We start from the raw sequence: 22,700 nt of genomic DNA, 5'->3' as shown, positions 1-22,700 counted from the left end.
GAGGGATTCTCGGGGCCAGGACAGGACTTTTAACTCCCTCTTGAGACACCTTCAGGGCCTGAGTGTGCAGGGTCTGAGCCCCCTCTGTGATGAGTGTGGGGAGGATGTGGAGCCCCAGGGCAGCTCAGCGTGTGGCTCAAGGCCTTCTCCTGTAGGTTCTTATATTTATTTGTTCCCTTGCCAGAGATGAGTATGACACACCCAACTGGCCGCAGTTCCTGCCTTAAAATGACCGAGGTTAAAATGAGAAACACAGAGCTTCCCTTGGAGCTCACGGTACATTCCAGTCCAGCAGAGAGGGAGCTGGTGTCTGACTTGAGTCTGTGGAGGGCAGCAGGGCACCCGCCCAGTCTGTGCATTCCCTTCTGAGCTTGATTTAGCCCCTCTGTTTAAGTCAGTCATGCTCACTGAGAACAGACAGAAAGTGTATGAAGCCGGGGAGGTTGATGCAGCCCCTCTATTGAAAAGTCGGTTGTGCTCATTGAGAACAGACGGGAAGCATACAAAGCGGGTGGAAAACCCCACAGTCCAGCCATTCCCGTCAAAACATGTCTCCCAGCCACTCGGGAGGCTGAGGCAGGAGGATCACTTGAGCCCAGGAGGTCGAGGTTGCAGTGAGCCATGGAGTCCATTGCACTCCATCCTGGGTGACAGAGCGAGACATCGTTTCCAAAAAGAATTCTACAGAAATGCTCTATTTACAAATTTACATAATTTCCTTTGAAAATAGATTTAAAAATTTTTTAAGGATGAGGTAGGTAGGCAGGAAAATGGGGTTCTTTTTGGATAAAAAAATTCACACGGCCGGGTGTGGTGGCTCACGCCTGTAATCCCAGCACTTTGGGAGGCCGAGGTGAGCGGATCACAAGGTCAGGAGATCAAGACCATCCTGGCTAACACAGTGAAACTCCATCCCTACTAAAAATACAAAAAATTAGGCGTGGTGGCAGGCGCCTGTAGTCCCAGCTACTCAGGAGGCTGAGGCAGGAGAATGGCGTGAACCCAGGAGGCGGAGCTTGCAGTGAGCCATTGCACCACTGCACTCCAGCCTGGGCGACAGAGGGAGACCCCGTCTCAAAAAAGAAAAAAAATCACACACCCCTTCAGCTCTCACACCTAGCGGGCGCCGGGCGGGAACATCGTCCCCATGTTGTGACTCCCGTGGGGGACCTTGTCGGGGAGCCTTGGGCGGATGTGTTGTTTCCTGTTGACTGACAAAGTCAGGACTTTTTAGGGGGAAAATACTGAGATTTGCCTTATTTTGTAAACATTGAGATGATGGAATTGTGAGTTGTGTTTTGTTCAGCTGTGTACAGTACTTGAAAGGCAGTGATTGCAGCTTCATGGTGAGCGAGGCCAGACACACTCAGATGCGGCGATGGCCCCGGATTTTGTGTTTTAAAGTGTTTCGTCAGCACTTTTGACTTCATGTTAACACTTGTCTTTTGAACCAAGGTTTTTTCTTTTTAAAACCTGATTTCCTGTTCCCTGGAGCTCTGCTCCTGTGAACACGTTTTTGTGTCTTTGGTGGCCCCTTCAGCCTGGTGAAGGTTCCGTTCAAATGCGGCCTGTGCCGGCGTGGACAGGCCGCCCCCGTGTTTGCACTCACAGGTTGCACATCTGCCCCCGTGCAGGCTCACAGCACCCTTTCTTTGCCTTCACAGAGCCTGTTTAAAGACCCAGGCCTGTGAAGAGGGGCATCTTCATGGTGCTCAGCAAACTACTATGATCGGAGCTGACTGCAGTTTGTTGATTTCATTTAACGAGTAACTTTGGTGTCTGCTTACTGTAAGGACTATGCTCGGGAACTTGGGAGTGAAAAGGAAGATGCTGTCTTACCTGTCTGTGAAACGTTCTTTGTAAGATGTGTTCCAAGTGTAACGTAGTTGAGTCATGCTTGAGTGTGCCCTGGTTGTGCTGAGCTCGGCCTGCCTGCCTGTGTTCCAGGTCTCACCAATGGCTTTGGGGGTGTGAGGAGCGAGCAGGAGCTGGGCAGCGGCCTGGGGAGGAGAGCCACACCCCGACGACGCTGCGCCTCCGAGTCCAGCATCTCCTCCAGCAACAGCCCGCTCTGCGACTCGAGGTGGGCACCGCAGCCCCGAGCTTCCCGCCACGCAGCTCCCAGCACCGCCCGCCCCGCCTGGCTGTCCTGGAAACCGGGACATTCCAGCTCCCATCTTAGTGTCCTCTGAAAAATTCTGGCCCGGGATTCATGTGTGCTCTGCCCTTGTGGACAGTTTCCCATGCTGCATATTAATCTGCTTTATAGAATTCAACCAGAAGTAGGAAAAACACTGTGTGAAATAGGAACACAATTTTAGAATCTGCAATGAAGTTTTACACTTGATCTTTTCCTCCCGGAATCTGGCAGTGAGCACAGCCCTGCCTGTCTGCCCTGTGAAGGCCACTTTGGCCTCCTGAGTCCCCCCTGCCACAGGCTCACTCCCTCCAGACCTGCGCACCCACAGGCCTGCCTGGCCGAGGGGGTGTCAGGCAGGATGCGTGGCCAGCTTGGTGGCGGACAGCCCACGGGACGAAGCCCGTGAGGCTGAAGGCAGGGGCGGGGCACCTGACTCCCTCTGCTCTTCCTCCCGAAGCTTTAGTGCGCCCAAATGTGGGCGGGGCAAACCGGCTCTTGTGCGAAGGCACACGCTGGAGGACCGCAGTGAGCTGATCTCCTGCATCGAGAATGGGAACTATGCCAAGGCAGCCAGGATCGCAGCTGGTGAGTTGCCCAGACCTGCCTCCGTGGCTCTCCACACCTCCTGGTTAGCGTCTTAGGGCTCGACTGCTGGAGACTGGACTCTGGCTCAGGGAGCACGGTGCCCTGTGTGGAGCCCCACCCTGGCCGACCTCCCGGGGGAGGGTTCATCACACACCGAGGGGCTCTGGGCTGCAGCCCTGCTGGGGTGCCTGCGGAGGTGGCGCCTCCTCCATCCTGCCTTCGTTTCCCTGTGAAACATCCAGCTCTGTGTGGCTCCTGGTTGCCAGGCACTGTCAAGGCTGTCTGGGGTTGTTTAGGTTCAGTGGTCATTTGCAGCTGCACAGGGGACTGACTGCAGGGTGGGTGCCCTCAACTTCAGGCCCCTGGGGGAGGGAGAGGTCCCGGGGTTTGGGGTCGCACAGCCTTCACTGTGGAAGGCAGCCACGCTGTGAAGGGGGTATCAGGACGGAGACCCCCCAGGTGGGAGGAACAGCAGGGAGCTGGTCTGGCGGAGAGGGAGCCAGGACTTTGGTTTCCGATTTGGGGTGTCAGTTGTGTAAATGAGGCAGGAGCATGCGGGGAGCCCTGTCCTTGGGGCAAGGAGGGCTCAGAAGGGGCTGTGCTGGGCACCTGGAGTCAGAGCCTTCTAGCCCGGAGGGCAGGAGATTCTCTGGGTCCATGGGAGTCTGGTGGGCCCCCAGGTGGGCTGCAGGGACAGTGGGGATGCAAGGGCCTGGACTCCACAGGAGAGGCAGTGGTGCCGCCGGGGGTGGGTGAGAAAGGCCTGAGAGCTGGGCTGTGCTCGGGGGACTCCACCCTGTTGCTGCACCTTTTGTGGGGTGGGGGCGGGGCGGGGCGTGCCTCCTCTGTCCTGCTGACGCCGTGCCTCTCTGCAGAAGTCGGCCAGAACAGCATGTGGATCTCCACTGATGCCGCCGCTTCGGTGCTGGAGCCCCTGAAGGTGGTGTGGGCCAAGTGCAGCGGCTACCCCTCCTACCCGGCACTGGTGAGTACGGCTCTTGTGGCGCCTGCGGGTCCTGAGGAGGCCCACACAGCTGTGGGGTGGAGGGGGGTTCTGACGAGGCTCACATAGCTCGGGGGTGCGGGGTTGGTCCGAGGAGGTTCACACAGCTGCGGGAGGGGTGCGGGGTTGGTCCGAGGAGGTTCACACAGCTGGAAGGGGCAGGGGTGGTTCGGGGACGGGGGGGCGGGGGTGGTCTGAGGAGGCTCACACAGCTGTGGGGGGCTGGGGTGGGGGTGCCAGTGACAGGTGCGGTCATCTGTGGGTGTGAGCCTCACAGTGACCTCAGCGGGTCCTTCTCGTGCAGATCATCGACCCCAAGATGCCGCGCGTGCCTGGCCACCACAATGGCGTCACCATCCCGGCCCCACCCCTGGACGTGCTGAAGATTGGGGAGCACATGCAGACCAAGTCCGATGAGAAGCTGTTCCTTGTTCTCTTTTTTGATAATAAGAGAAGTTGGTGAGTTGAGAGGCCTTAAACTCCGGGAACCGGCTGGGGTGGTTGTGTGGGGGCCATGGGCTTGGTGACCTGAGTGTCCCTGTGGCGAGCAGCCTCTTTGTCTGCTGGGCCCTGGCACAGCTAAAGTTGGAGGTGAGTGCTCCGCTGTTTGCCTGGTAGAGAAGGGCACTGCTCAGCCCCCTCGTCGGGACTGTGGGACGGGCACCGAGCACAGGGTCTGTCTCTGCCTGACGGCTTCCTCTCCCTCTCGCCTGAGCCCCATTGGCCTGGACTGTCTCTTCCCTACTCCTTACCCGTGTGTCCACTGTAGTGTTGGGGGTCCCTCTGCTGTGCTCCCGGACCCCTGTGCTGCAGGACATGGCCCCCGCCCGGGCCTGGCCTCTGGCCCTGTGCTTAGAGCCTTCCGTCCCAGCATCATCCAGCTCTGCTCAGACATCCACCCCATCACAGGAGGCTCCCCCTGTGCCCTGAGCTGCTTTTTCCCAGAGCGTCTGGGACCCTCATGTGCCAGGGTTCAGACCCCAAGACCCCTCTGTGTAGGACACGCTGGCAGCACATGCCCCTGGGTGGAGCTGTGGCCCCGGCTGTGCCCTGCGCACGTGGCCTGGGCAGGTGCTTCCTGGTTCCCCGTGGAGCTGGCTGCACTTGGGACCTGGCGCAGGGGCTCGGGGCCACCTGCCTGAGGTGTGCCTGGAGCAGGACTGGCAGCACAGGCATCCCTACCGTCTTTCTCTTCCTTGCCTCGACGTCTGCCTCTTTGGCCATGTGGCCACTGCTCCTTGTCAGGCCCTGAGCGAGGCCCACACCTTGTCCATCCGAGGGCCCCTTTGATGGGGTCTCCCCAACCACTGGCCCCTGCTCCGGGGCCCACCCTGACTCTGGGCTTGGTGTGTGCATGTCTTGTCACTCAGCAGGCACTGGGAAACATTTTGGAGGTGGAGGAGGAGGTGATGGTTTTTATGCCTTACTTAGCTTCCTGTATCCCCAAGCCGGAGAGGGGAAGGGAGGGGTGCACTCCTGGCCTTGGGCCTGTCCCTGCACGGGGCCCAGCTGTCTTGGTGGTGCTGAGCAGGGCCCCTTTCTATCAGAGGGCAGTGAATTTGTTAGATGATTACATGGAGCATGTTGAAATACCACGTGCAAGCAATGATTTTCCCCATGTTTTTCCTTTTAAAAAGGCAGTGGCTTCCTAAGTCCAAAATGGTTCCCCTTGGTATTGATGAAACTATAGACAAGTTAAAGATGATGGAAGGGAGGAATTCCAGCATCCGGAAGGCTGTGCGGATCGCTTTTGACCGCGCCATGAACCACCTGAGCCGCGTCCACGGGGAGCCGACCAGCGACCTCAGTGACATTGACTGATGGCCCGGCCGCCAGCTCGGGTCTTGTCCATAGTGTTGATAAGCTGTACATGTTTGTATATTGTTCAAAACTTAACTTATTCTGATTTTTAGTTGTAGCTCTTTAATTCTTTTTCCCCGGGGAGGGGGGAGGTTTTATTTCCAAGTTTTCTAGGAACCCATCTCCGTCTGGGCGCTGTGAGTGGGGTGGGCGCGTCCGGGCAGCGCAGTGCGTCTGTCGCACGTCCCCGGGCCGTGCTGCTGGCGTCACTTTCTTTGATATGTAGCTTTTTCTTAAAGACTTTTGAATGTTTAATAATTTTGTAAATCATGCTCTTTACACAGAGTACCACTTATTTAATAAGACGGGATGTAAATTTACAATGACAAATGTGTATTTTAAGAAAGAAAATGACATTATTTTGAATGGTACTTTGTGGAAAGAGGGGAGAATAAAGTTATGCTGTGTACATCACTTGCAGATCACCAAAAACACTCCGCTGCCCGTGACCGCCGGCGGGTGTGTCCCAGCTGCCGTCGTCCCGCCCACCTCAAACCCCGCAGGTGTGCCTCCCAGCGGATTATTTATTGTAGAAAGTGTATTCATTTGCTTTATAATGAAAAATACATTTGCAAAGGTATATTGATATGCATTTTTATACAGGCACATAAAAATTCAACTTGGCTTGGGAGCAGAATGCATTGCATTGTATAAATGACTCTGGCCTGTGTGTACTTTGATTTTATAACTTGTAATCTTTTGTTTACAATGAGGGGCTTTCTGTAACTTGTTTTAATTTAGAACACTTTGGTAGCAATAGAAACTTTGGATACATTTTTGTATGGTACATGTGATGTATATAGAATTAGTACTTTATTTTTATTTTTAAGAGGTAAAGCATTATGTTGGGGAAAGTAGGGTGGGTTTCCAAATTTGCATTTTTTATATTAAAAATAAAGTCAAGATTTGGACGGTGTGGACTTTTTATTCCTACAGCCTTAGATGGCTAGGTGAGCCCCAAGGATGGGTGGGGTGCTGGCTGCAAGGGGCGGGGACATGCCTTTATCTTAAAAATTGTCATGGGATGGCATTATTTGTTACTTCACCTGATCATATTTTTATTTTAAAACTTTAGTTACATAAAAGTTTTAAATGCTTTTTAAGCCTACACCATTTTTAACATCTCCATAGAAACTTGGAAATCAAGTCTTCCTTAGATAGTTTCTGTCCTGCATCTGGCAGGTGCTTCCTATCTGCCGTGGCTCTCCTTCCCACAGCCAGCCCCGCCCAGCAGGCCCCTCCCCACTACGAGCAGCTGGTGGCTCCCAGGATCACCCACCGCCCACGCAGAAAGGAAATGGGGAAGCGGGTGCAGGAGCCAGATGGGGACAGGCCGTGGAGCAGTCGGCTACCACCGAGAAGCCCAGCTAATGGCGGGTGCAGTTTGCACCCCTTCTCTTTGCCACCCACAGCCTAATCGTGCTGTCGATGAGAGGAATCTGCTCTAAGTGGGTCTGAGCGGAGGGAGATGCTGAAACTTTGAGCCTTTTGTTTCTGGCTTAACCTTGGTGGATTTTCACCCTCTGGGCATTACCTCTTGTCCAGGGGAGGGGCTGGGGGAGTGCCTGGAGCTGTGGGGACAGAGGGCTGAGTAGGGGGTACTGCCTGGGCTGACCACATAATATTCTGCTGCATATTAATTTTTTTTTTGAGACAGTCTTTCTCTGTTGCCCAGGCTGGAGTGCAATGGCTCGATAGCTCACTGCCACCTCCGCCTCCTGGGTTCAAGTGATTCTTCTGCCTCAGCTTCCGGAGTAGCTGGGACTGCAGGTGCCCGCCACCAGGGCTGGCTAATTTTCGTATTTTTATTAGCAATGGGGTTTTGCTATGTTGCCCAGGCCCATCCCAATCTCCTGCCCTCAAGTGATCCACCTGCCTCGGCCTCCCAAAGTGCTGGGATTACAGGCTTGAGCCACTGCGTCTGGCCAGCTGCGTATTGTTAATGAGACATAAAATGCAAAATAAGATGATGTAAACACAAAGGTGTGAAATAAGATGGACACCTGCTGAGCGCACCTGCCATGGAGCGTCGCCCCTCTGCAAAAGCAGGGGTCAGCATGTGTTCTCTGGTCCTTGCTCTTACAGAGGGGTGAGCTGCGTGTGCGTCTTCCAGCCACTTTCTGGGCTGCTCAGAGGCCTCTCACGGGTTTTCTGGGTTGCTGCCACTTACTTGCAGGGGTGCTGAGGCGGGGCGCCTCCCGTGCGGGGCATGTCCAGCGCCCTCTCTGAAGGCTTGGCAGGTACAGGTGGGAGTGGGGGTCTCTGGGCTGCTGTGGGGACTGGGCAGGCTCCTGGAAGACCTCCCTGTGTTTGGGCTGAAAGCGCAGCCCGAGGGGAGGTCCCCAGGGAAGCGGCTGTCGGGAGTGGGGGCGGGGAGGAGGGAGGGACCGAGGAGCCGGCGGCACTCCCTGAAGGCCCAGGAACGTCCCCAAACAAGGCGCCGCGTTCTCGATGCGGTGGGGTCTGCTTTCTTTTCTCAAAAGCTGCAATGACTCCATGCTCGGAGGACTGGCGTCCGCGCCCTGTTCCAATGCTGCCCCGGGGCCCTGGCCTTGGGGAATCGGGGCCTTGGGCTGGACACTGGGGGCTTCGCGGAGCCGGGCCTGGCTGGGCGAGCGGAGCAGAGGCTGGGCAGTCCCGGGGAAGCGCTCGCCAAAGCCGGGCGCGGCTCCCAGAGCGCGAGGTGCAGAACCAGAGGCTGGTTCCGTGGCGCTAACGAGAGAAGAGGAAGCGCGCTGTGTAGACGGCGCTCACCGCGTGGGGCGACCCCCTTCCTCAACTCCATGGACGGGGCTCATCGGTTCCCAGCGGCTCAGACGCGGATCCTGGCCTTGCCCACCGTCCAGGTCGTGCTCTCCAGGGTTCTGTCTCCCAGGGCGCGCCCTCGCCACGGTCCTCCGTCCTCCAGGGCGGTGCGCTCGGCTTGAGGCTTGAGCGTGGGGAGGGTGGGCGTGTAGGTTCGGGGAGTTGGTGCGTCTTGGCTTTTCAGGACGAGGAGGGAGCAAGAGGTTCCCTACCTTTTCCCCCAAAACCAGAGCCTTTGACATCTCCCTGAGCCCACGGGGCTGGTGCCCACCTCATGAGCAGATCCATTCTGGCCCAAGGCCACCAGGACTGGAGGCGGCTGGGGCTGGGGAGGTGTCCACACCGCTCGCACCCCACTGACTTCCCCGCAGCCTCCCTACCTCGCTAGGACCCCGGGCCCTCCCAGCCCCCGGAGGAGTGCCTCGGTGTGGGCAGCTGAGACCCAGAGGGCTCAGGGCACGAAGCCGCCAGAGTTTCATGTTTGGGAACCAAGTTCACAGTGTGGCCTCCTGTTCTGACACCACTCCGCCGTGTCTTGGCTGAAAAACCTGTGGCAGTGGGTTAAAAAGAATGAGGAGGAACTTAGTACGCTGATGTGAAAAGGCCTGCAAAATAGAGTGCAGAGCAATCCAATTTCCCTGGGTTCCAGGCTGTGCCCTAGCGAAGCCGACCCACTGTGGGGGCGACCACTGAGTCATGCTCACCTCCCTGGGTTGACCGGCTGGTGGGCGTCTGGAGTCTACACGGTGACTGGCTGGTGGGGGTCTTGGGTTAAGCAGGGGGCTCCGTATCCAGCGTGGGATCCCAGCTTCCCTCTCAGGTGTGTCCAGCTGGCCTCGTCCCCTGCACCCGCTCCTCCTGGGTGCAGCTCCCCACCCAGCTGTGCCTGGTTGGCATCCGACGCCCTCGCATGGAGTCTGGCTCGTCCTTCCCTAAAACCAGCCTGTTTGCTTCTGGAATTGGCTCAACGTTGAGCTGCTCCTTCCTAGCCTGGGGCGTGAGCAGTTTGGGAAAGCCGATCTGTTTTTCCCATTTCTGAGGCTGCGGTGGGCCTTGTCAGCAGGAGGACGGGCTGCTTGGAGAGGCTGGGATGATTCCAAAGTGTCCGTCAGTGTGTAATGCTGTGGACATTTTTGGGGGGTCCTCCTGAGTAGCGTCGGAGTCCATTTTTCCAGGCCTCAAGCCCCTGCCAAACTGCCGCCGAGCCCTGGGCTGGCCCCCGGACCACCCCTGCCCCTGGCTGGTTCTGTCACCTGCCGGGGAGTCCCTCTGCTTTGGGGAGGTTATTGCTGCCTGACTTCAGGGGAGGAGGAAACAGTCATGTGTCTGGCAGTCCGGGCAAGAAAGGGAGGGCAGAAGCGTGAGGCTTAGGGAGCTGGGGGTTCAGCCAGGTGGGTAGAGCCCCTTAGTCACACGGGGAGAGGACAGGGGCTGCAGGGAGAATGCAGTGAGGAGTTGAGCCCCAGGTCCCCTTCTCTGTGGGTGGGCCCTGCCTTGGGCCACATGGGGGTGGCAGGAACCAGGGGCAGCAGCAGGTAGGGAGTGAAGACCCTCAGTCAGACCCCCAGGAGGTCCAGCCCAAATCTGCGCTGCTCACTCCATCCCCCAGAGACCCACTCGGGTTCCAAATCCTTTGGGCCCAGGCTCTGAGCACCCAGGTTGTGCTTGGACTGCAAGCACAGGGGGTGGGTGGGAGGCCCTGCAGCCCCTTCCTGCAGATGCGCCCCTCCCCTGAGGCCCTCTCAGCCTGGGGATCCCCTCGGGTCTCGTCCCTGACCCCCCGGCCTGTCCCCATGCCTGGTCAGTGCTACCTCTGAGCCTCCTCTGTGCACCATCACCATCTCCATCCCCACAGAGCCTCGGTCCAGCCCTGCGGTCTTGTGGACAGTGACCCCTGGCCTCACAGGCCCTGTCCTCTGGGCGCCCACTGCACTGAAGAAGTTGCTGGGGAGGAGCGAGGGTTGAGGGGCCCCACCTGATGGCTGAGCGCTCACCCCCAGGCTGGGCCGTGGCACTGAGTCCTATGAGCATCTGGAGGAAGGAAGGTCGGCGGGGTACCACGGTGGCCCTCAGGGACCTCCTGCCCCCTCCAGTGCTCCCCCTTCTGAGGGATGGCTCAGAGAGGGACTCAGAGTGTCCTTCCTGTCCACCTGGAGATGAGAGCTGGTCAGGCGGTGTCTGTGGCCAGAGCTGGAGGCTGTCATCCTGTTCCCTCTGCTGGGCTCACTTCAGGGCAGCAAGTCTTGGCTGGGCCAAAGGCCAGGCGCCGGGCAGCACAGCTGTTCCATCTCTGTGAGCTTCGAGGGCCTGTGGATGCCGGGGAGTGGGGGCTGGGAGCAATGTGCAAAGGCTGGAGGATCCCAAAAATGACCCCCACACAACAAGTAGGAGAGAAGGCCTCTGCTAGTTTACAAAAATCACATTTTTCTCATGGAAAGCAGAAGATTACGGCCAAATTCTATGCATATTTCAGTATAATGAGTGTCCAAAGTGAAGTGCCCAGAGGTCCCCCTGCCCCCCAGTCTCGGGACCTAGCCAAAGTCCCCCCTCCAGGGAGCATGGTGGGGTGTGTACTCCACTGTGTGAGTGGGGGCTTCTGGGAGCCGTGGGGCTGGGGCAGCCAGACTCAGCGACGCCGTAAGAAGCCTGGACTCCCTGGAGGGAGCCTGCACGTGAGCTTGGCCCTTGACCAGGCCGGCAACAGCTCTGCTGAGCTAGGACCCCTCCTGCGTGGATATTTCATGAAATTATGATTCACTTACAGTGTTCTGCTCACTGAGTCTTAATGCGGCTCTACCTTATCTCATTAGTGTTTCTCCCATTGCAAATGAAACACATCTCTTGTTGGTCTCTCGCCCCAGAGTTTTAACATCAGCTCAGCTGTGGGGACTCCCACTCTGAAGCACCAAGACCCTCCAGGTTCCTCCCTGCCTCCTCTGACTCCCCACCCCATCCTGTTGTACAGGTGAGGACAGCCAGGTTCTGGGGCTCAGCAACCCACCTCCCATGGCGCCCACATGGGAGAGCCATGTGGGGGGTGGGGAGTAGAGCCCAGGATGGGTTAGCCAACCCCCACCTTGGAGGATCAATATGTGGCAAATGCACCCACATGTGGTGCCTGCTGGTTTATGGAGTTCAGTTGTTATTATCACCTATAATTAAAAGCAAATGAAAAAAGAATTGAGGAGATGGCTGGTTCCAAGATGGCAGCATAGAAGCAAGCTGGCTTCACTCTCTGCCACAGAAAATCCAAAACAAATATTCAGCACCAAGATTATCTCCAGCAACATCCCAGAACTCAAATATGAGGATGAGACAGTCCCCAGGGCCACAGAGAAGTGAATAAACTCTGAGCAAGCAGTAAGAGAACTGGAATTCTATATCTATGATGTCCCTTCCCCCAGTCTACCTGCACCAAGTGTGGGCAAATCTCCCCTGACTCATGGCTTCTGCACTGGAAAAATGAGATCAAGGTGGACTACCAGCTTCCCAGTATTTTGGGATCCCTGCAGGAGACTTGTTCTGCTTCAACCCAAGGGAAGCTTTCAGAATGCTTAAAGGAGAAATATCCCTGAGGCCAGCCAGAGACAAGGGGAAGAGGTGGGACTAGCATCTCCAGCCCTAAAAACTGCCCTGTAATGCAGCCAAAAGAGGCACCAAGTCAGGCTGTTCAGCTACATGATAGGAGGCACAGTCCATAGGTTCCCTGGGCATGGACCCCCGGCCAGTCTGCCCACACTGCTGGGGTATCCCCTGTGGGACCTCCCCCATTTGGGACAGGAAGCCCCACTCCGAGCCTTTAATCGGAGCTGAGGAAAACCTGGACTTATGTTGCCCTCTAATGCCGAAGAAGGAGGCAGCAACCTAGCAGAAAAAAAATTCAACAGGTACATGGCAAAGAGTCTCTAAGCAAACATACCCAGTAAAAACCAAAACAAGCCAGACAGAGAAGACTGGAATAAAGAACTAATCCTTCAGTGCAAAGACGTAGATGGGCATTCACAAGAAATGAGCAAACAGGGAACTATGAACCACTCAAAGGGACAAAGCAAGGAACCAGTGACTAATGAGATGGCCACATGTGAGCCTCTGATAAAGAATCCAAAATAGCAGTTATAGGGAAACTCAGCGATCTCCAAGATAACCCAGAAAATCAATTCAGAAACTTATCATAGAATTTTAACAAAGATATTGAAATTAAAAAATCAAACAGAAATATCGGAACTGAGGAAAACATCTGCTGAACTGGAAAATTGATAGAGGCTCTCAACAGCAGAATGGGTCAAGCAGAGGAAAGAATCAGTGAGCTCAAAGACAGGCTATTGGAAAAGACACAGTCAGGGCCGGGCGCGGTGGCTCATGCCTGTAATCCCAGCAGTTTCGGAGGCCGAGGTGGGTGGATCACGAGGTCAGGAGTCCAAGACCAGCCTGGCCAACATAATGAAACTCCATCTGTACTAAAAATACAAAAATTAGCCGGGTGTGGTGGTGTGTGTCTGTGGTCCTAGCTATTTGGGAGGCTGAGTGGGGAGGAGCACCTGAGCCCAGGAAGTCGAGGCTGCAGGTAGCCACGATTGTACCGCTGCACTCCAGCCTGTGTGACAGAGCCAGTCCCTGTCTCTTTGTATCTATTTATCTATCTACATAGATAGATAAAGAGATACACTTTATATATATAAAGATAGAAAGACTTAAAGTAAACAACCTAACAGTGCACCTCGAAGAAATTGAAAAACAAGAATGAGCCAAACCCCAAATTAATGGAAGGAAATAATAAAGATCAGAATAGAACTAAACAAAAGAGACTAGAAAACAATACAAAGAATCAACAAAACAAAAGGTTAGTTTTTTGAAAAGATAAAATTGACCAATCTTTAATTAGACTAAAAAAAAAAAAAGGCATGACTTTGCAGAGGTCGGGGCCACAGGCCCACACCTGCCCAAGGAGGCTGTGCCAGCCTCCCGCTCTGGCTCCTGGTGGATGCACGGCACTCCTGCTTTGACGTCCATTTGGCCACAGGGCTGGTCAGCAGGGCTGGAAGGCACCTGTCCAGCAGCCTGGTTGGTTTGGTTCCCATGCCCGCTATGGACTCAGGTCCAGCTCTCTCCTGAGGGCCTGGGGTCCCCATGCACCCTGCCCTGGGTGTGCTGCTGTGGGGGTGGCTGCAGGCCCCGGGCCCGCTGGGTTGCTCCCCATCCTGCTCCCATCTGACTTGGCTAACCAGGGTGTCCATTTCCTCCCAACCCTGCCTCAGGTGCAGCTGCTACAGGCCTACCTGCAGTGGGGCGGCCTCACTCCCCGCAGGGGCCATAAGGGAAGCCCCTGGGTGGGGCATTGTCCTTTTCTGTTTGCAGATACTGAAGGTTGGAAACAGGCCTGGGGACAGGAGGGTCAGGGCAGGCCAGGGCCAAGGGCTCGGATGACGCAGTCAGGCTGTGCGGCTGAACCAGGGGCTCGCGGGGAGCTGGCTTCCCGGGCTTCTCCCCACCCTGGCACGATTAGCTGGAGCCAGAACGAGGTGAGTGGTGGCTGACGGACGCTGCTGGGCCATGATAGCAGCTTCCTGGTAATGCTTGGCCCTGCGTGGGAAACACTGTTACGGATAATGTGGAACCTGCACCAGGCCTGTGTGTGGCACCCGCGGTGGGGAGGTGGGGGCTTTGGGGTTCGTTGCCAGGGAGGGTGACAGCAGCTGGAGAGTGGTTGTGGCCCCCAGCCCTGCGGCCCCCCAGCTCCCGCCTCTAAGAACCCAGGCGTGGCCAGGAGGCAAGGTCAGAGTGGCCGAGGTGGTCCTCTCCGCCTTCCTCCCTCTCCTCCTTCACTCATCCTGCAAGTGTCCTGAGCCCTAGCAGTGCCCCAGTGACTCCTGCCTGGTGGCCTGTCCCCGCCTGGGTGGAGGCCTGCTGGGTGGACACAGGTCTGAGGCTGCCAGCCAGAGGTGGCTTCTCCCAGCCCCTCCATTCAGCAGGAAAAGCCAACAGTTGGGTTTGGTGTCAACCCAGGGACTGAATTTCTGGCATCTCAGCCATTGGTTCCGTGAATAAATAAGAATCGGCATTCATGTCTCTACATACATATACATATATATATTTTTTTGAGACAGAATCTCGCTCTGTCACCCAGGCTGGAGTGCAGTGGCGAGATCTCGGCTCACTGCAAGCTCTGCCTCCCGGGTTCACGCCATTCTCCTGCCTCAGCCTCTCCGAGTAGCCGGGACTACAGGCATCTGCTACCTCGCCCGGCTAATTTTTTGTATTTTTAGTAGAGATGGGGTTTCACCATGTTAGCCAAGATGGTCTCGATCTCCTGACCTCGTGATCCACTCGCCTCGGCCTCCCAAAGTGCTGGGATTACAGGCTTGAGCCACTGTGCCTGGCCGTCTCTACTTATATTTTTAACCCATGGAGAGCATTTACTCGACAACTACGCTGTAGTGAGGATGTGAGTTAATGAGCAAGTGCGGCTTGGCGTCTGCACGTCTGCCTGCTCTGGCCGGGGCTGTGGTGGGCAACCCGGGCGCTGGGTGGAACTGGTGAAGGCAGAAGGCAGAGCCTATCTCCACCCACTGCCTGGGCTGACGGCTCCTCCCAGGGTTCCCTCGGGCACCACCCATGTGAGCAGCTCTGGCACCCGGCCTGTGACCCCTGAAGCCCGGCCTTCCTTGAGCTTTCCATCAGCTTCTGTGGAGCAGCGGGTCCCCTCGGGGTTACGAATGCTTCCACACCCGGTGTGAGCAGCGGCTTCCTGCGCATAAATCACGCCATGAGACCTGTTGGCTGCGGCCTATTACAGCAGCTGTCCTTAGAGGAAGAGTAAATTCATTTTGATTTATACAGAGCAGGTGCTTCAATTTTCTTCCCTGCCTCGCGTTCAGGGCTCAGCAGCTCTCTGCTGCCTGTGTGAATATTAATCAGTGCCCCCGACTCTGGGAGCTGGGTTCCTTGGGTGGGGTGCCCAGGCTGGGGGCTGGTGGGGATGCCAGCAGGCCCCAGGGGCTAGAGACTGCGGCCGGCTGCCCCCACTCTGCTCACAGCCCTGCATGGAGAGCCCCTTGCCCACCTGGGGGATGCCCAGCCCTCAGGCCCAGGGGTGATCACCGGCAGCGCTCACTGAGAGGTGGGTCCCGGAAGAGGCCTGTGAGGGCCCCTGGGGTGTTGGGGTCCAGGTGCTTTGACCTTCCTCTGGCAAAGGTAATGCTCAGCCCAGAGAAGAGCAGGCCTGGGGCCCCAGCTGGGGAGAGGGGGCAGCTTGTGGGGCGCGGCAGAAGGAGCCAGACCCCAGGGCTGCACAGAGAGGCTGGGGCTGAGCCAACAGACCCCACACACTCTGCCCACTTTAGCAAGGCCCAGGCCCTCCTCCTCGCTGACCAGGTCTGCGTCCTTCCAGGCTTACTGAGATATCATTGGCATGAGAGAATTCACCCATCTAAGGCACACAATTCACTGGTTTTTAGTACATTCTCAGAGCTGTGTAACCATCATCTCAGTCAATTTTGCAATCTTTCAATCACCTCCAAAGGACACCCGTTCTCATCAGCAGTCCCTCCTCCTTCCTCTTCCCCCAGCCCTTGGCAACACTGATCGGCTTTGCGTGTGTGGAGCTGCCCGTTCTGGACGTTTCCTGTGAGTGGAATCATACCGTACCGGTCCTCTTGTACCTGACTTCCCGCACCTGGTGCAATGGTTTAAAGCGCGTTGGCTGTATCAGGTGTCAGAGCTTCACGTCTCCCCATGGCTGAATGACACTGCATTGCATGGGGCTTCCACAGTTTGCTTATCCAGCCCCTGGGGCCTGCTGGCATCCCCACCGGCCCCCAGGGCACCTCCCAGGAGTGTGTGGCTGTGCCCAGTCTCCCCTGTCTCCTTGGAGCAGCGCAGTGGCTGCAGCCATGTCGGTAGGTCCCCGGTAGTGAGGCTCTCAAAACGGCCTCGGCTGAGGCTGCCCCAGGTTTGAATGCCTGTGAGGTTCTTTGTGGGTTCCCTTTTCTGGAGCGACGTATCTGTGCAATGTTCAGGCAGCTCCATGTGTCAGGCCCGAGGCCCTAGTGGGTGGATGGTTTCTCCCATAGCCAAGATTGTAAAAGCCCATTTCAGAGTGTGGAGCCCTGGGAATTTCTTTACAGTTTAGGCATGTCCAGGAGACTCCCACCTGGAGGCTGTCAGTTCCTGGCTGGACAGGCTGCCATGAGCCCTCTCCTAACTTACTTCTGGTGCTTCCTGTCTCATCTCTGGTGAATCCTAGCATTCTCTCCGGGATGGTCTGTTCAAAATGTGCACATCTATTTACTATTTTGTCCCTCTCCATGGAGGAGGTACATGTATCTGTGCCTATCAGCCATCGTGATCTCTCTGCATATACGTTTTTGTGTAGATATATGTTTTTATTTCCCTTGGGCATATGCCTAGGAGTGAATTGCATGGTTATACATTAACTCTCTGTTTAACATTTTTATTTTTATTTTTTTGAGACAGAGTCTCATTCTGCCACCCAGGCTGGGATGCAGTGACGGAATCTCACCTCACTGCAACCTCTACCTCCTGGGTTCAAATGATTCTCCTGCCTCAGCCTCCGGAGTAGCTGGGATTACAGGCATGCACTACCACACTGGGCTAATTTTTGTATTTATAGTAGAGATGGGGTTTCACCATGTTGGCCAGGCTGTTCTCAAACTCTTGACCTCAGGTGATCTGCCTGTCTTGGCCTCCCAAAGTGCTGGGATTACAGGTGTGAGCCACTGTGCCCAGCCCTGTTTAACATTTTAAGGAGCTGCTGGACTGATTTCCAAAGCAATTGCATCATTTTACATTCCCACCAGCAGTTTACGAGGTTCCAATTTCCCCAAATCGCCACCAACACTTGCAATTTTCTATTTTTTCCTGTGTCTTTTGAGATGATCATGTGGTTTGTCCCTTTATTCTATTAATGTATTGCATTAATTGGTTTTTGGATGTTAAGCCAACCTTGTATTCCTGGGATAAATTCTTTTTTGGTTTTAGGATATAATCCTTTTTATACATTGCTGAATTCTGTATTTTGTTAAGGATATTTGTATCTGTATTCAGAAGGGATATTCTTTCTTGTGATATCTTTGGTTTTGGTTTCAGGGTAATACTGGCCTCAGAATTAGTTGGGAAGCATGTTAGTCCAGTTTGCACTGCCATAAAGAATTACTTGAGGCTGGGTGATTTGTAATGAAAAGAGGTTTGTTTGGTATATGGTTCTGCAGGCTATATAGGAAGCATAATGCTGGTATCTGCTTCTGGTGAGGGCCTCAGGAATAATGAGTGAATTCTCCTCACTCATTACTGCAAGCCATTCTTGAGGGATCCAGCCCTATGACCCAAATGCCTCCCACTAGGCCTACCTCCAGCATTGGAGATCTCATTTCAACATGAGATTTGGAGGGGACAAGACATCCAAACCATATCTAGAAGTCTTACCTTCTCTTCAGTTATTTTGAAAAAATGCTTGAAGGATTAGCATTTCTTATTTATTTAAATGTTTGGTAAAGCCTTTCCCTGCCCAGCACTGCTAGGCCTGTGGGTCTCTGATGAGCCACAGACGTGGGTCTCTGTTCCACAGGATAGGGTTTGTTAAAATTAAGAATAAGGCCTACTTTAAGAGATACCAAGTGAAATTCAGAAGATTAGGAGAGGGTAAAACTGATCACTATGCTCAGAAACATTTGGTGATACAGGATAAAAATAAACACAACACATCCAAATACAGGATGATAGTTTGTATAACAGAGATATCATTTGTTAGATTGCTTATGCCTGTATAGAGGGGGATATGATAGTCCGTGTAGCATATGCACATGAACTGTCAAAATATAGTGTGAAGGTTGGCCTGACAAATGACACTGCAGCATATTGTCCTGGCTTGCTGCTGGCCCACAGGCTTCTCAATAGGTTTGGCCTGGACAAGATCTAAGAAGGCCAAGTGGAGGTGACTGGTGATGAATACAATGTGGAAAGCATAGATGGTCAGCTGGGTGCCTTTGCCTGCTCTTTGGATGCAGGCCTTGCCAGAATTACCATTGGCAATAAAGTTTTTGGTGCCCTAAAGGGAGCTGTGGATGGAGGCTGGTCTATCCCTCACAGTACCAAACAATTCCCTAGTCATGATTCTGAAAGCAAAGAATTTAAAGCAGAAGTACACTGGAAGCACATCATAGGCCAGAATGTTGCAGATTACATGCGCTACTTAATGGAGGAAGATGAAGATGCTTATAAGAAACAGTTCTCTCGATACATAAAGAACAGGGTAGGCCAGGCGCAGTGGCTCACATCTGTAATCTCAGCACTTACAGAGGTCGAGGCAGGGCGATCACTTGAGGCCAGGAGTTCACAACCAGCTGGTCAACATGGTGAAACTTCGTCTCTGCTAAAAATACAAATATTAGCTGGATGTGGTGGTGGGTGCCTGTGATCCCAGCTACTTGGGAGGCTGAGGCAGGAGAATCACTTGAACCTGGGAGGTGGAGGTTGCAGTGAGCTGAGATCACGCCACTGTACTCCAGCCTGAATAACAGAGTGAGACTCCACCAAAAAAAAAAAAAAAAAAAAAAAGGCTTAACTTCAGACATGATGGAGGAGATGTAGAAGACAGCTCATGCTGGGGCCGGGCACGGTGGCTCATGCCTGTAATCCCAGCAGCTCAAGAGGCTGAGGCAGGAGAATCGCTTGAACCTGGGAGGCGGAGGTTGCAGTGAGCCAAGATTGCGCCACGGCACTCTAGCCTGGGTGACAGAGTGACACTCCATCTCAAAAAAAAAAAAAAAAAGAAAGCTCATGCTGCTATACAAGATAATCCAGTCTATGAAAAGAAACCCAAGAAAGAAGTTAGAAAGAAGAGGTGAAAATGTCTCTTGCTCAGAAGAAAGCCTGGGTAGTTCAAAAGAAGGCGAGCTTCCTCAGAGCTTGGGAGCAGGCTACTGAAAGCTAAACCAAACAATTTCTATGAGGATTTTCCAGACAAAGACAATAAACTTGTTGACAGCAACTAAAAAAGTTTGGTAGAATTCACAAGTGAAGTCATCCGTCTTTGTGCTTTTCAGTGTGGAAATTTCAAAAATTACTATTTCAATCTGTTTACTTGTTGAATAGGTCTCTGTAGTTTCTTTCAGTAATTTGTCCATTTAATCTGTTATGTAATTTGTTGGCATAAAATTGTTCATAGCATTCTCTTATCATCCTTTTTATTTCTGTAGGATCTGTAGTGATATCCCATCTTTCATTTTTGATTTTGATAATTTTTTTTTTTTGAGACAGGGTCTTGCTGTGTCACCCAGGCTGGAGTGCAGTGGTGCAGTCATAGCTCACTGTAGCCTTAACCTGCAGCCTGGCCCTGAGAAAAGGACAGCAGGGCAGGAGGATCACCCACACAGGTGGACGGGCTGCTGTGCTGGCCTGGTCAGTTGTACATCTGAAGGGATTTAAGCTGAGGCCATGACATGGCTGGAGGTGAGTTGTAGAAGAGGCCAGCCCAAAGCACTGGCATCCGTGTCAAAGCCCCTGTGGACACTGATGTCTGAAATTGGAACTGACTACAGTGGTCGACAGATGCTCTGGGACTCCTACCATAGCCTGGGGGACACACCAGGGACTGGGGCTTCAGCAACAGGCAAAGACCCTCAACCACGGGCTTGTGGTGTGTGGGGACTTGGACAGAAGCACACAGTCACTGTGGGGTGAAGGTGGAGGGACACAGCAGGGGCTGGAGAGGGCAGGGCTGTCACTGTGTGGGCATCAGGGCAGGCATCTCTGAGGAAGGGGGCACTGTGCAGGGTCCCCATCATTCACCTGCAGGAAGAGGGGCAGAGCTGGCAGGATTCCAGCCACATGCTGGGCAAGCACGCATGGAAGGACCTGGTCTGATCAGTGGTCTGCAGGAAGAGGGGCACGGCCAGGAGGGGCAGAGCAGGCAGGATTCTAGCCATGCACTGGGCAAGCACGTGTGGGAGGACCTGCTCTGCTGCTGCCATCCCGATTTTCTTTATTTTTGCTTTTGTTCCTTAGAGACAAGGTTTTGCCGTGTTGCCCAGGCTGGTCTGTAGCTCCTGGGCTCAAGAGAATCCTTCTGCCTCAGCCTCCCAAAGTGGTGGGATTACAGGTATGAACCATGGCGCCTGCATGGGGCCCACAAGTCTGGAGCTGTGCTTGGCTGGGGGTCCCTGTGGGGGACGTGGGAGTCAGGACCCTCCAGCTGTAACAGGAAGGGGCCGGGGGGGCTGGGGTCATAGCTGGGCTGGACAGCCCAGTGGAGGTGAAAGTCAAAAGCTGTGGGGAGGGGATTTAGGACAGCCGGGCCAAGACTCCGAATTCTCTGGAAAGAGGGAAGATCCCGTGAGTGGGTGGTGTCTGGGTTCTGGGCACTGCACTTGGAGGGGGAACAAGGAAGGGCCAGTGAAGTGGCAGAGGGAGGCCCCCCCGTTACAGGACAGGCAAAGACCCCAAACTAGGGCTTAGCATGGGAGGGTTCTTGGCTTCCCCAAGGGGAATTCGAGGGTGAGCTAGTGGTGTGGGACAGCAGTCTTTCATTGAACGGTACTGCTTCTTGAGGACAGGGCTAACTCCTAGGCAGTGCGCCCACAGCCAACAGTGTATGGGTGCTTGGCAGCTATATTTATACCCATGAGAACCCACTTTCAATTACACGCAAATTAAGGATGGGCCAATGCAAATTGAGGGGCAAGTTATTTAGAATTTTCTAGGAAAAAGGTGGTAGCTTCTGGGTCATTGCCATGGCATTTGTAAACTGTCATGGCACTGGTGGGCGTGTCTGATGCCAGTGAGCAGTGAGGGCAGCCAGGGATCCGCCTCTCACCGTCTGCTAGTTCCTGCTGGTTTCTTCACTTCATCCTGCCTGGACCAGGTCCTGTATGGGTCAGTGGGGCTGGGACCAGAAAACAAGTCCTGCCAGTCGCTTACCTCACCTGAATGCCAAAGGGAGGAGGGTTGAGGGGGCAGGAGCTGGGCTGGAAAGGGGCTTCAGCAGGGGCGGGGCAGGTTGGGGTGAAGGCGGTGGGGGTTGCTCTGTGGGGGACAGGACATAGGAGGGGGCTTCCCGTGGAGGGCCTGCTGTAGGAGCAAACGTGAGGCGGCACCACTCCCATGTCTGCTCCAGGGACCCTGTCCTCCCAGGGATGGGGAGGTGAGGCCGCCCTGCGATGTTCGGTGGCAGGTGCTGGGGGCTCACAGAGGAGATGCTGCCGGGCCTGCTGGGAGCCAGGCTGAACTGCAGACAGGCAGGGATGCCGGCGGTGGGGACGCTGGGCTCTGCCGCAAATGCCTCCCCTCCTGCAAGATCCCTCGCAGGGGTGCGGGCTGTGGAGGCTCCCGGCCCTGCCCACCTGTCCGTGCCCTGAGGAGTGGAGCTGAGGGCTGAGCCCTGGAGAACAGGGTTGTTCTGATGATGAGTGATGATATTTCCAGTGTCGTCTCCTGCGTCCTGCAAGACAGGCTGTGCTCGGTGACTTCCCAAACAAAACACTAAATGCTTGGCAGGAGGTGCTGGAGGAGGTGCTGCTGCCTGGCAGCAGATGCTGGCAGGAAGACACTGGGTCTCCGGGCAGAGGCCCAGGACGGGCCCCCAGGAGTCCTTCCCCTCCTGTCCCATGCGATGCTTCTCCGGGCCTTTGACGAGTACTTCAGAACATCTCACCTCATCCCTGCCGCTGGGCACAGCTGGGGCCTGGAGAAAGGCGCGAACTTATGAGAGGAAAGAGCTGTGAGGAAGGTGATGTTCCAGTGGCTAAACAGCCACTCTTCTCTCAGAAGCCATGCACTGAACCCACGTACACCAGAGGCCCATGGGCAGGTCTGGTCCAGGGAAGCCAAGGACAGGCCACACGCATCCACAGCCTGTGGGAGGGTCCTGGCGAGTGTCCCCTGGGATAACGGCTCCCTCAGACCACTCTGTCTTGCCAGGGGAGTCAAGAGGTGCCCAGAGGCCAGATGCTCGCCAAGGGAGCACCAGGCAGGCTCTGAGAGCCGCCAGAGGCCAGAACCCATATCCTAACGCATTAGCCATCCGGCCCTGCCCCACGTGTCTTCAAGGGGACAAGACTGGAGGGCAGAGCGGAGGAGACTCAGGTGTCCTGGCACCTGCTGCCAGGTGGGAAGTGTGATGAGGCCTCTCCCCACACTCCCTGCTTTGTGCAGGAGGCTGAGCACAGCGGCCCCGGCCCGAGAGAGCCCTTGGGATGCACGTGCCCCAGCAGGTGGGAGGCCAGCCCCACCCTGGATCACACCTGCCGTCCCTGGCGGTTCTGAGAAATTGCACTGTGAATGATGAGGTTCAGT

General features: G+C 55.1%; 1 protein-coding gene and 1 pseudogene across 7 annotated transcripts in view; both read left to right on the top strand.

Moving 5' to 3' along the window:
* BRD1 (bromodomain containing 1) overlaps positions 1-6,499 on the top strand; it is a 52,471-nt gene extending 45,972 nt beyond the window's left edge. For 4 of the 7 annotated variants that reach the window (XM_032138138.2, XM_032138139.2, XM_032138137.2 and 1 more), the window contains exons 9-13: positions 1,948-2,083; positions 2,598-2,725; positions 3,601-3,710; positions 4,033-4,187; positions 5,366-6,499. In XM_032138138.2, the coding sequence (XP_031994029.1) occupies positions 1,948-2,083; positions 2,598-2,725; positions 3,601-3,710; positions 4,033-4,187; positions 5,366-5,549 (713 nt within the window). In that variant the 3' untranslated portion in view covers positions 5,550-6,499. Of the gene's footprint in view, positions 1-1,947; positions 2,084-2,597; positions 2,726-3,600; positions 3,711-4,032; positions 4,188-5,365 lie in introns of those variants that run through there. The other 3 variants (XM_058431240.1, XR_009211028.1, XR_009211029.1) reach the window with 3 other exon arrangements.
* Positions 6,500-13,813: 7,314 nt separating this feature from the next.
* Positions 13,814-19,341, top strand: LOC116458349 (large ribosomal subunit protein uL18-like; annotated as a pseudogene).
* The last annotated feature ends 3,359 nt before the right edge of the window (positions 19,342-22,700 follow it).

This window comes from Hylobates moloch, unplaced genomic scaffold, assembly GCF_009828535.3.
Source record: "Hylobates moloch isolate HMO894 unplaced genomic scaffold, HMol_V3 SCAFFOLD_19, whole genome shotgun sequence".
Classification (NCBI taxonomy): Eukaryota; Metazoa; Chordata; class Mammalia; order Primates; family Hylobatidae; genus Hylobates; species Hylobates moloch.
The sequence above is the reverse complement of the archived record's forward strand: the minus strand, read 5'-3'. Positions and strand labels throughout refer to the sequence as shown.